General features: G+C 37.8%; 1 protein-coding gene across 1 annotated transcript; it reads right to left on the bottom strand.

Annotated features, from left to right (window-relative positions):
* Window positions 1–391: 391 nt before the first annotated feature.
* LOC141647310 (transcription factor bHLH94-like) lies at window positions 392–3,511 on the bottom strand. Its single transcript, XM_074455441.1, has 3 exons — window positions 2,851–3,511; window positions 1,537–1,968; window positions 392–684 (listed from the first exon to the last, which is right to left on the bottom strand). The coding sequence occupies exons 1-3, from the start codon at window positions 3,313–3,315 to the stop codon at window positions 583–585; spliced, it is 999 nt and encodes a 332-aa protein (XP_074311542.1). The 5' UTR covers window positions 3,316–3,511; the 3' UTR covers window positions 392–582.
* Between the last annotated feature and the right edge of the window lie 10,021 nt (window positions 3,512–13,532).

Here is a 13,532-nt window from a genome sequence, read left to right on the forward strand (position 1 = left end):
TCGTTAGACAAAATAACTGTCACTTTGATCGAGTTATTAGATAAACATTTTTTTTATTAGAATCAACTAGTAATCGTATCGCTCCTTGTGGAATTTGATCCTCGAGTGCTACAAATACTACGGTCTGCTTGCGGGGTTAAGACATCTCAACCGATCATGATTCTTAAAAAAACAAAACTATTGATATTTTCTTACTTTTTTTTATAAGATAAAAAAATTAGATTGATCATCTAGGTAGGACCAACCTAATTCATTCGTTCGAATGAGTAAGGTAAGTTAAACCCCCCGGCTTTCAAACCACCTTGAAATATTTTCTTACAAGCTTCTTAGTTCTTACCTTTTGCACTAAACTTAATTACCTTTTGCACTAAACTTAATAAAAACAAGGAAGTTGAGTCAAAAGCATAAAACTAGTCACAATTTGCCAGTTTGAAATACAGAATAATTATACATCAATCGTCATATATGATTAATTATATTTTGACGAGAGCTTATTAGGTTTTTGACACTTGAGGATATTTAAACCATGTTTCGACGAAATAATATACCAAAAAAATATTGATTAAGCAATTTAATTACTAATTAATAAATGAGAGAAGCCTGTTCTTCTTGAATCCTACACAGCAAATTGTACACAGCTCCTGCTATTTCATCCACCGTACTCATTTTGCTGTTATCTTCTACCTGCATGCACACGAAAATAAATGTGAAGGCTAAGCCTTAATTGTTCATTAAGCAAATATTCACAAAATTATAGTTTAATGGTTAACAGTTATTATCATTATGATGAAATGGGATGATATTCTAATAGAATTCGCATTTAAGTCAGTTGTAGAGTCAGAATTTGAGTTTAGGGAGAGAGGATGGGTAATAATATATGGTACACTCGAAAAGTTCAAAAAATTTAATTAAATTTCGAAAATCTCAACCGCCAGAGGAGGAGGCGCGAGCGGCCCTGCTAACCCACCTAGCTCCACCACTGTTTCAAGTCATGAGTACTACGGAGTACCTCTCATTGGGAATGAACGTGACGCATGTTGTGTCCTTTATTAATACAATTGGAAGTGAAATGATAGTTATGACCTGAGTTGATACTTTGAAGCTAGACAATTTATATCCAACTATATCATTTTATCATTTTATTTTCGAAATTTTAACCGTACCCCAAATAATGGTCACATTTTCGTGTCCCCTATTAATAATAAAGATAAAATAAAGTAGTCTTTGATATGATTATTTCGTTTTATAAACTCACCTATTATGGAGTATTAATTAAGCTTTAAATAAAACTGGATTAATGATATACTTAGTCCGTTCCGTTTATTTATTCACCTATTTTATTTGGATGTCTTAGTCAATTGTTTACCTTTTTATTTTGGGAATGTCTCTTTAATAGACAATATGATACCCCACACTCAATTTGGTTCATTTGTCATCCAATAATTAACCCTATTTCCTTTCTTAAATCTTTGTACCAAAACCAAAGGTAAACAAATGACCAGACAGTAAAAAAAAGACTAGTAGTTTAGCACTAACCTTGAGATTGAAAGAGTAAAAGACAAGTCCTTCAGCAGTGTTGACATTAAGATGTAATATAGTAAACCTTAAACAAAGCAAGCCAGATACAAGCTTAGAGAGTTGCTTAGGTTGTTGCTTCATCCTTATCTTGAGGTTAGCATGGCTTTCCACCATTGTCACCTCCACTTCTGCTTCCACACCGCCGACACCTCCACCTATTTGCTGGCTTATTGCACCCATCAAATTGGTTTGATCATTGTTATCGCGACTGTGACCGGAAGTCGAGTATTGTGGGAATGTGAAGAATTCTTGGAAAGGTAAAGTTGAGGTTGATGAGCTATCATTGGATAAATTCTCCATAATATGTTTCTTGGCACTCAAGTAATGTAGGTTGTGTTCAAGCTCTTTCACAAAGTTGATTGCTCCTCCTACTATTGATGCTTGATCTCCCTTTAGTTTGTGTAAATTAACACAAGGGAATAAATTTGTAAGACCATATACATAATTACTCCATATAGCAATATAGTCAATCTTATACACAGAATATCTCTTTGTCTTAGTCAAATATTTACCTTTTTTATTTATAATGTGAGAAGTATTTTAATTAAAAGTAAACAATCTCTAACATTTAATCGAGTGAAAATAGTGATCGGAGAAGATAAGTACCGAGTATTACACAATTTAATTTAGTAGAACATGTTTAAGTACCCTAACAATACTTATTTCTACCATGATCGAATTATTTATCGACTTGATTGTACTTGTATAAAATTGAGCTCCATTTTGCAAGTTAAGCTACGAAAATTACTTGTGTCCTCCTTACACTTAAAGGAGGAGCACCATACTCCTTATTTCCATTTTGATACTCCTTCTATAAATATAAGGAGGACGTCCTTCCGGAGAACACAAGTATTTTCCGCTAACCTATATATCATATATTCACATGTACTATGCACAATTTGCAAGATTCCAGGAAAATGGTGTTAAAAATTTTACCCCCCTAAATTTCTTATGACACACGTACAGTCGTACGTGAACAATCATTTTCAAGGGGTGTGTCAAAATAAAATTTGGAAGCAAGCTTTAAAAAAGCTACATGAAGTGGGTTCGAGGATCAATTCCCTAATAAACCCGGCCCGTCACGAAAATTAAGACATGATATTATGAATTATAGTCTTAGACAAGACACACTAATACTATGACTAGTTAAAATGAATTAGCAATAAAGGGTGTCACCTTTTTAAAGAATATACGAGTATGGTAAGAGAAAATTATGAATCTAAGCAATTAAAATTTTGAGATTGAGAGAAAAGAATAATAATGTGTACGTACCCTTTGAACATAAGAATCGGGCATCAAAGATCTAAGCATTTTCAAATACTCATTCATTTGCTTTCTTCTATTTCTTTCAACCGCAATGTGAGTCATCCTTTGATTCTCAATATCCTCCTTATTCTTCTTAGCGGTTGCACGTCGTCGTCTCGGCCTCATAACCACCTCAGCCATAGGTATCCCATGATCACCTTCACTACTCTTTGCCAATTCCGGTGAAGAATCATCCAATCCACATTCATACTCGTTCAACGTCGAAAAACCGACATTAGTAATATCATAATTATAATTATTATTATTATTATTATTATAATTGCTAATACCATTATAATCATCAATAAAATTATAATTATAATTTTCATAAATTTGAGGAATAATAATATCATCAAGACATGTAATAGGGGTAGACCAGGTGTCTAGTAAAGTATTATTAAGGGCAAAAAGGTGTTGTTGATGTAATGCCATTTTCTTTCTTTTATTGGCCGGCAAAAGAAAGTGGTTTGGCTACTTAAGTCTAATATATGAAATATGAATCAACCTCTCACTTTGTTTTTGTGGCTTTCTAATTTGAGAGATTTTTTGAGTCTTATATATAAAAGGCATCTACTAATCTACAGAATATTGCTCGTGATGTTGTTTTGGTACTAGCTTAATTTGTAGCTACATCGTATAGTTTGGTAATTCTAGTTTGTTATTCAATAGGGATGGCAATGATTCGAATTTTATATACCGAGTATTAAGTCCGATTTACTATCTTACAATTAGTTTTCGTTAATTTAGCATGGTTTATTATCTGTTCAATTTATTTTAACTTTTGTTTGGAGAAATTATGGTCTTATATATCAGCTTATTGCATAATAAACAGAGTCAGGTTTCCAAGGTACTTAGTTAAATATAGATTAAAAGTTTTTAAAATTAAATTAATGATGAAATATGAAACCCTAGTAAAAAAAATAACTCGTTTAAATTTGGATTAGAAAACCGTGTTTTCATTGTTTAGGGGGCAATAGTACCTGATAATCCTCCCTCTTTCCGACACTGACCTTACATCTACGTTTTAACCATATATATACAGAGTACCTTCTTAGACTCCATCCTACTTAATAGCTATCGGTCGTTTGAAATTCTCACAAAAAAGCCGAATAAATAACATTAACTAGAATGGAGGGAGCATTTTGCGTGAAAATAATTCGTAGATCTTTGGTAAACAAAAAGGATTTAATTTATATATTTAAGGTTTTATCACCATCTAATCTAAACTAGAATGGCTTACAAAAATGTATTGTGTTTTGTCTTGTCGTTTGAACGCATCTGAAATAGGCTTCTTTAAAAAGATACGATGAGTCTCATGTCGTAAGAAGAAAACAAGCTAAATTGTTTTTATTTGTTCCCAACTGTTTAAGCTATAGTAGATTTTGGTCGTGTACTATTAATAAAAAGTTCAATGTATACGCAAATTCTTATTTCCCGTCTAAAATAAGACGGACCAAATGTAGCTATTTTACGATAAAATGTTATTATTTTCTGATAAAATGTTACCATCATTTTCAGGGTAAAAAGTGATAACTTTAGTTATAAAAAATTTTCATTAAATAATGGTTACACTCTATTAAAAAAATATAACATTTGGTACGTTTTATTTCAGACCGTCCGAAATAAGACTTATTGGTACTTAATTATAATAGTGGAAAACTGCTACATTATAAAAAATGATTTCTTACGTCTTATAGTATGGCTATTTCATGGCCCTCCTATATAGTATACGTGGCGTTTTTATAAATGGTTATATAAGTATTTTCTTCATTAAAATGATTATAAATTTTCGATTATGGTTTCGACAAATCGATAAAGTCAATCTCATACATGATGATCACCAAAATGTTTATATGGCCGACTCATTAGTTTCTCTCAATTGCAACGATGAAACCAGCTGAGGTTTAGGAGTTCCATCTAATACTCCATATTCGAAAACGAATACCTATAGACTAATAGCTCAAACTCGGCTTGCATGGTATTATAAGAGTTCACAAATCGAGTCCGAGCCCGAGAAACTAAAGCTCATGCTCGGTTTATACGATATTTTAGTAGCCCGAGCTCGAACTTTGTTTGAGCACATTTTTTGAGCATTATTTTAATTCTAACATAAGCTCTAATAAGTTAGAAATTCGAATTTAAATTAGTTTTTTTTTTCATTTATTAGTTTAACATAACACTTCATATGTTATTTAAAGTAAATATTAATGATAAAACTAAGTCACATTAATTTTTTTTTTTTTAAAAAAAAAAAAAAGAGCCACAAGCTTTCGAGCTGCCTTAGTGTATGCACGGGCTCAGCTCGATCGGTTTAAGCTCACCTTGGCTCGAGCCCTTCATCGTAGTTTGACCGATCTCGAGTTGAGTTTTGACCGAGCCGATTATGCCTGCTTGTCGAACAGGCTCGGCTCATTTACAGAACTAATAGTCAAAGTGGCGGAACTAAAATTTGCACTTAGGCAAACAATTTCAGCGGAAGTGAATGAGTAATATTAACAAGTAATTACCCCCTCCAATCTAATCCAAACTACCCACTCACTTTTTAAAGTCAACCTTGTTAAATTTTGACATCGACTATATTTAATCAAATTTTTAAAATTTGTACGTAAAATTGACATATTTAAGTTCGTTATAAAAAGAGATTTCAAAAAATTATAATTTCGACACAAAAAAATAATATATAAATGAAGAAAAACGTGGTTAAAATGTCGTCTTGTAGACCGTGAAAAGTCAAATGGGTAGTTTGGATTGGATTGGAGGGAGTACTAATTAAATATTAAAAAAAACCTCTCTCCCTCTCTTCTCTCTAAAAACCCTAGCCTCCATCAATCAAATCTGGGGCTTCTATCGACTATTGAGTGATGGTAAGCCCCCCAAATAACTTTATTTATCAATTTTTAGTATGAAACTTTATGAATTAATCAATAAAAGTCTCCCTTTTGGTGAGATTCGTTTGTCTGTCTTTATTTTCGGAGTTTTTTCAGCCCCTGTCTATCTAGATTTTAGTTCTATTGGAAATATAGATAAGGGCGCTTTGGTCGTTCCTCATATAGTGAAGATGCGGAAGATCAGTTTCGTAATGGATCGTTATATGGTATTACATATGTTGTCGATTTGTTGGTTGCAATCAATTTGGTCAGGTGAAATCGTCTCTGTCAAGGCTCAAGATTCTACATCCTCTGGTGAAAAGCTATTTGCGGCGATATGATAGAGGACGTGCTTTGAAGCAATTCAAGTTGACAAATCTTTCTTTGAACGAAATTTTATTTTATTTGGTTTTAGTCGAGTTGTATCAGGTCAAATTTGACACATGTTGTAGATGTCGTATGACAATTCACTACTACAGATACAGGCTATAACAACGGGTAAAATCCGTTGTTAAAACAAAAAGCGGACGTTGTTAAATCGGCCGTTGTAAAAGGTATTTACAACGGTTAGGTTATTTACTAAAACCGTTGTGGAAATTATTCGCAACGGTTAAAAGCCGTTGTGGAAAGTTTGACAAAATTTTGGTGGGAAAGTTACAACAACGGTTACAATATAAAAAACCGTTGTTGTATCTTTCCCACCAAAATTGTGGAGACTTTTAACAACGGGTATACGGAATATAACCGTTGTTGAAATTGTTAGTAACAAAGGTTCTTCTTTTAAAACCTGTTGTTGAATATTATGCGCGGGTAAGGTATTTACAACGGTTCTTCTTTTAAAACATGTTGTTGAATATTATGCGCGGGAAAGGTATTTACAACGGTTTTTGTTTTAGTAACCGTTTTTATTACATTTTCGTAATTTTTTTTAAATTAAATTTGTTTCATGCCATTCAAAATCCTGCATATATCGTGACAGAAGATATATCAAGAAGAAAGATAAATCAAAGCGGGTTCATCGAACTCAATAGATACAATTCAACCACAACAAATGACATCATACTTACAATTTGTTTCACTTTCAGATTAATTCATACTAACAATTTGATCACTTTACATGAACTAAGATTCCTAAAACTGTGCACCCCCCTAGCTCTATCTACAAAGATCATTCCCTAACTTCAACAAAAAATTTACTAAGCTGATCTAAGCTCTAAGTATCATGCATTTAGTCTTCATTGCAATGTTCTAAGACGTATTTGCCCAACAAGTCCCTTACCTCGTCTATTTGGTGCCCTTTGTACTGAGGCGTACTTGTGGCGCGTTGATTACATACTGCGGAAAAAACAAAGACAAGACATTATTGTTTGACAGCAACATTAGTGTTGTTCATTAGTGTAACAACATACATCATTCAGCATAGCAACATCATGGTATAGCAGCAAGCAAGACAACATCAGCTCTAATTTTAAAAAAGTAATAAACACATTATTAAATTACTAACCTCTTCTGGAATAAGGATATATCTTCGCATAATAACCTCCAACATGAACCGACAAACGTAGTATCCACATTGTATGCTATCCGGCTGGCGAGGGACCTATTATTACATAAAAAAACGAAGAGACGAGAAGGCCCACATCAGAATCTTGCACTTTAGGTATTGTATTTGCGCACGTATTACTATTAAAGACAAATTTTTGCACTTAAGGTATTGTATTTGAGCACGTACCCTTGTTATCGTAATATAAGTAAGGCCATCATCAGAATACTTCGTGGGTTGATCCTCGTTAGCTCTTTTCTTCTCAAAGGCCCTTTTTTTATTAAAAAAAAAAAAAAAAAAAAAAAAAAAAAAAAAAAGAGGCAAAAACCCATATTTTTGGGGCAAAATGAGCTTTTTGCTATAAATAAAAATTGAAACTTAATGTTATTATAAATAAATCAGTATTATAAACTTACTTAATAATCAAGCCCTTAAAGGTCTCGTTTGGTTCTCTATGCAAAGAGTCCAACCAAAAAACATTCTTCTTGGTCGGCATGATGGCTGCTAGCACCCAATGACTCCTACATCAAGAGACATCATATTATTAACAAGTACATATATTAGTTATGAAAATGCAATTGCAACCAAGTGGTGTTAGTCCAGTGGTAGCTGGGTTAAACCTTGAAGCTTGCAGAAATGCAGGAGTTGAGAGGTCCCAGGTTCGACTACCAGCTGGGGCGATGATCACTTGGCCACTGCAGCCCCCGATGGGGGTGGCTTACATGGTCCATGTGGTGGTGCGGGAATGCATGGGCCCGGGGGGACTCAACCCCCTCGTCATCAAAAAAAAAAATGCAATTGTAGGTGAAATCATAATATTAATTTGTTTATTACCTGGTTTCATTATAAGGGGCAAAAATGAGCCTTTTGTTTGTCGCCAATTCCCGAGCAATATAATCTACCCGATCTTCGTACAAAATCAACGTGATATGCATAGATAAAATATAGGGGCACAGGAATCCGTATTGATCACATGGAATCTTGTTCTCGAGGATCACTCTCGATTTCAAGAACCTACATTATACGTTATTAATTCCGGTATTTAAAATACTATCTAGTCAGAATATTAGAATATGAAATGATTTATTAAGAAACTTACTTCATCCAAACAAATAGGTGTTGGACATCAATCTCGAGAAGGCCAGAAGGACCACCCATGACAGAATTGTTTCGCGCTCAATCCCTAAAATTGTAATACTCCGTATTTATAAGTCTTGGGGTACTCTATCGAGTAGCCCTTACTCTGTCGAGTAAGGGTAAGTTGCGAAATAAAATAGTTTCTGACCTGTTGGGTACTCGATCGAGTAGCTGGGGTACTCGATCGAGTAAGGGGGTACTCGATCGAGTACCTTGGGTACTCGATCGAGTATCCGGTGTTACGGGGAGTTTTCTCGGGTTTTGTTAATTATGCGATTAAAGTATTTAAACATAATCGTCATTGTTTTAAATCACTTTTGCAAAACCTAAAACCCTGTTTAAGAGAGAAAGCAGTCAGTTCATCTTCCTAATCGCATTCTTAGCAATTCCCGGAGTTCAGACGGTCAGTTCTTGTCGTTGTTCGTGTCGTTGAGTTCCTTGCGTCAAGGGTAAGCTTTTAATATAATTTTTATAATGTTTAGTTAAGTTTGGTTAAACCCTAATTTAGGGATTGGGGGTTTTTGTGTGTAGTATGTGATGTATAGCCTATATGTGTTATATGATAGGAGGAGGATTCGTAGAAGAGGCGTTTTGATACAGCTGTAGATACCGTCTGCTTGTTGTGCTTTCCAGGTAGGATTTCCTACTCAGTATTAGTCCCATAATGGGATATTGGTGATGTGCTGTAGTTAGTTGTTTGATATGATGATTGTGATTGTGATTGTGATTGTGATTGTGATTGGTTGTCTATGGCTCTCGAGATGCGTTCTCGGCTGAGTGGGGTCACTTGCGGGAGTGACTTCACGCCCTAGTTTCGCCCTCCGTGGAACCCACCACGGAAGGGGATGTGCACATTAATGGGACAGGGTTATCGCTCGTATGATGAGCGGGGCTTAGGTGGGAACGGCTGCGGTCCCCCAGCGCGTGGCTGGTCCAGTGGGACGGTCGTATTGAGATGATGGGAGTTGGTGGTGTGTGTGTGTGTGTGTGTGCAGTTGATTCAATTTGTCTGTTTATCTTATTATTGTTATCTATATTGATTGTGTGATTAGTACCGACCCCGGTGTTGTTTTGTAAAACCTGCGGTGATCCATTCGGGGATGGTGAGCAGATATTGAGCAGGTATTGAGATGAGTCTTTGGGATATTTGGGATGCCACGACATGATGATAGGAGTCTTCATTTTGTAGCCTTAGTTTATTTACATTTCAGTTAGAACAGTCATTTGAGAATAATGTATTGCACTTTTAGTTGGTTTTATGGATTGTAACTATTCGTTAAACTATTTATAATAAACGTTGTTTCGTTATTGTTGTTTGATTATCATTGCCTCGGGTAACCGAGATGGTAATGTCTTCATACCTGAGTGGTCCTGGTAAGGCACTTGGAGTATGGGGGTGTTACAAATGGTATCAGAGCGACGATCCTGAAACCTGTAACCAATGAACTTAATGAACATAGGGAGTCAATTAAAATGAACCCGGGGTAAAAGTTGTAGGAGCTAGTGCAAAGGCTTGGGAGACGTCCTAAAGTCGCGGGGGTCGCCCTACAACTTTGAACCGGTCATATGGGGGAAGTGTTTGTCGTATGTGTGTTTGGTTAACTTGTTTACAAATGTGATGGATGTGTTGATTGATGGATGTTCGAATTGGAAGTTGAGAGGTGAAAGAAAAGTGATGATATATATATATAGAAACTGTCGATGAAATGATAACATGTTGAATGTTTTACAACGTGGCAAGTAATAGCATGATTGTTATGATATAATATGTGATTTATAAAGTTAGCATGTTAGCATATGACGTAATATGCGGGTAGCTCTTACGTATTAGTGTTACTCGATCGAGTGGGACTGACTCGATCGGGTGGGTTTTTGGCGATTTTGAGTCCAGAATCGAGTTTTGGGGCACTCGATCGAGTAACTAGGGGTACTCGATCGAGTAGGGGGTCACTCGATCGAGTAGCCTGGATACTCGATCGAGTAGGTAAGAGATCAGAAGGTCTGTTTGGTTCTGGAGTTTGGGTACTCGATCGAGTACGTGGGGCACTCGATCGAGTAGCCCGTTACCCGATCGAGTGTGTTTGGGAACTCGATCGAGTGGGTTCTGGGCATCGTGTTTTCGTGTTTTGAGGTTTAGTATGCGTGTTTATGTTTACCCCTTTCTTATATAGCTTCAAGATGCCGCCCAAGAGAACTGCTTTGTACGCGAGAGCTGAGCTTATGACCGTGGATGACATCGTTAAGATGTTAGAACACCAGGATGCTCTTACTGAGACCCTGAAGAGAGTGAATGAGGACAAGGATAAGAGTAAGGAGAAGGAGGTTGATCATTCTAAAATCAGCCTCTACATTGCGAGGTTTAACCCGAAGCAATACAAGGGGGTTGGGGAACCTAACCTTCTTGATAGTTGGCTGAGAGAGATGGAGAACATCTTAGACTTGGTTCATTGTCCTGATGAGATGAGAGTGGAACAGGCTGCGTTCTATCTGAGGGAGGCAGCAGGCAAGTGGTGGGATTCAGTGAAGGTAAGTGCTAAGGAGATATACACCAACCAAGGCTTACCTGCTATACCTTGGGAGGAGTTTCGTAGGGCTGTAAGGAAGGAGTTTGTACCGGAGCATGTGAGGAGTAAGTTGAGGGAAGAGTTCGATAAGTTTAAGATGACCGCTGAGATGTCGGTAGCCGAGTACTACAGACAGTTCAATGAGAAGTCCAGGTATGCTGAGGATATGGGTTTGAGCGAGGAGAACCTGGCATTGAGGTTTGAGAGAGAGTTGACTACCACGATTATGGATAAGTTACCCGTGGGGATCCTTACTGATGTTAAGGAAGCCTATGAGAGGGCTGGAAGAGCAGAGAGGCTGGTGGAGATGGCTCAGGAGAGGTCTAGCGGTGAGAAGAGGAAGTCTGAGAGCGAGGGTGGTGGCCAATCTAATCACAAGAAAGGCAACCACAATCAGTCTAAGGGGTTTTCTTCTGGGTCAGGGTTCAGTGCTGGAGCTTCCTTTGGGCGTGGCCGTGGGAGTGTGAGTAATAGTTGGGGAGTGACCTGCTTTGGTTGTGGTGGTGTAGGCCACAAGAGACATGAGTGCACGAGTGCACCGGGATCTTACCAGAGACCTGCGCAGAGCTTCGCGAGCAACAGACCGGCTGGATCATGGCCAAACCGGGAAGTCGAGTTACAGAGTGGAGGCAACCGCAACGGCGGTAATTCTTATCGAAGACACCGACGAACAACAACAACAATCAAGGGTCGGGTGCTAAGCCGACCGCATCGGCCGATCTTGTCCGGGGAGGTGGGCGGAAGACCGATGTGGCAAGTTGTTCATGATGGAGAAGAAAGCGGTGAGGAAGATGCGCACGTTATCACCGGTACATTCCTTGTTAATGGTATTCCTACGTTTGTTTTGTTTGATTCGGGGGCTTCTCAGTCGTTTGTGTCTTCGAGTCATGTAAAACAGTTGGGTTTGAGAGTATATGAGTCTGTTAGTGAGCAAGTTTTCATACCTTCGGGTGAGTCTGTATCGTGTGGGAGGTTGTTTAGAGATGTATCTTTGATAGTTGGGCAAGTTGATTTCCCTGTAGACTTGCTAGAGTTTCCTTTTAATGGTTTTGAGATGATAGTTGGGATGGATTGGTTAGGAAAGTATAAGGCTAAGATAGACTGTCATCAAAAGAAAGTGTCCTTAAGAGGTCCAAAGGGTGTTAGTGTGTCTTATCGTGGGTTTCTAGTCAAACCCAAAGTTAAGTTGATTGCAGCTATTACCTTGAAGTCTTATCTGAGGAAGGGATGTCCGTTGATCTTGTGTCATGTGAGAGATGACCGGATAGAGAGTCCGACAGTTGATGAGATACCAGTGGTGGGAGAGTTTGCAGATGTTTTTCCAGAGGAGATTCCCGGGTTGCCACCGAAGAGAGAGATAGATTTCACCGTAGAGTTGAAGCCAGGGACGGGGCCAATCTCTAAGGCACCGTACCGTATGGGTCCTAAGGAGATGGAGGAACTGAGGAAGCAGTTGGATGATTTAATAGAGAAGGGATACATTAGGCCAAGTGTATCGCCTTGGGGAGCACCAGTTCTTTTCGTAAAGAAGAAAGATGGGAGTTTGAGGCTATGCATAGATTACATGGAGCTGAACCGTGTGACGATAAAGAACAAGTATCCTTTGCCAAGGATAGATGACCTGTTTGATCAGTTGAGTGGTGCAACAGTCTTTTCTAAGATTGATTTGAGGTCGGGGTACCATCAGGTGAAGATTAGAGAGGTGGACATACCAAAGACAGCTTTCACGTCAAGGTATGGCCATTATGAGTATGTGGTGATGCCGTTTGGGTTATTTAATGCGCAGCGGTGTTTATGGATTTGATGAATAGAATCTTGACAGTTCTTGGACCAGTTTGTAGTAGTGTTTATCGATGATATCTTAGTCTACTCTAAGACTAAGGAGGAGCATGAGGAGCATCTGAGGATCGTGTTGCAGACTTTGAGGGATCATGAGTTGTATGCTAAGCTGTCCAAGTGTGAGTTCTGGTTAGAGAAAGTTGCTTTTCTGGGGCATGTAATCTCTAAAGATGGGGTAGCTGTGGATCCGGCGAAGATTGAGGCAGTGACAAAGTGGGAAGCACCAAAGAATGTTGCTGAGGTTAGGAGTTTCTTGGGTTTAGCTGGATATTACAGACGGTTCGTGAAAGATTTCTCCAAGATAGCTAGACCGATGACAGCGTTGATGAGGAAAGAGAACAGGTTTCGTTGGGATGAGAGTTGTGAGACGGTGTTCCAAACATTAAAGGAGCGTTTGACCACAGCTCCTGTCCTCGCATTGCCTGAAGGGAGCGAGAATTTCGAGGTTTATACAGATGCCTCGAAGAATGGGTTGGGATGTGTGTTGATGCAGAATGGTAAAGTGATTGCCTATGCTTCTAGGCAATTCAAGCCTTATGAGGAGAACTACCCTACTCATGATCTGGAGTTGGGTGCAGTGGTGTTTGTTCTCAAGATTTGGAGACATTACCTTTATGGAGCAATCTTTAAGGTATTTTCTGATCACAAGAGTCTTAAGTACATCTTCACGCAGAAGGAGTTGAACATGAGACAGAGGAG

This window comes from Silene latifolia, chromosome 3, assembly GCF_048544455.1.
Source record: "Silene latifolia isolate original U9 population chromosome 3, ASM4854445v1, whole genome shotgun sequence".
Classification (NCBI taxonomy): domain Eukaryota; kingdom Viridiplantae; phylum Streptophyta; class Magnoliopsida; order Caryophyllales; family Caryophyllaceae; genus Silene; species Silene latifolia.

Bases quoted from the DNA above. Each gene is read 5' to 3' on its own strand.
- LOC141647310 (XM_074455441.1), bottom strand. From the start codon at position 3,315: ATGGCATTACATCAACAACACCTTTTTGCCCTTAATAATACTTTACTA. The intron at 1,969-2,850 runs GTACGTACACAT...CACAAACTAAAG, and splicing joins CCGATTCTTATGTTCAAAGG to GGAGATCAAGCATCAATAGT. The intron at 685-1,536 runs GTTAGTGCTAAA...GTGTGCATGCAG, and splicing joins TTTACTCTTTCAATCTCAAG to GTAGAAGATAACAGCAAAAT.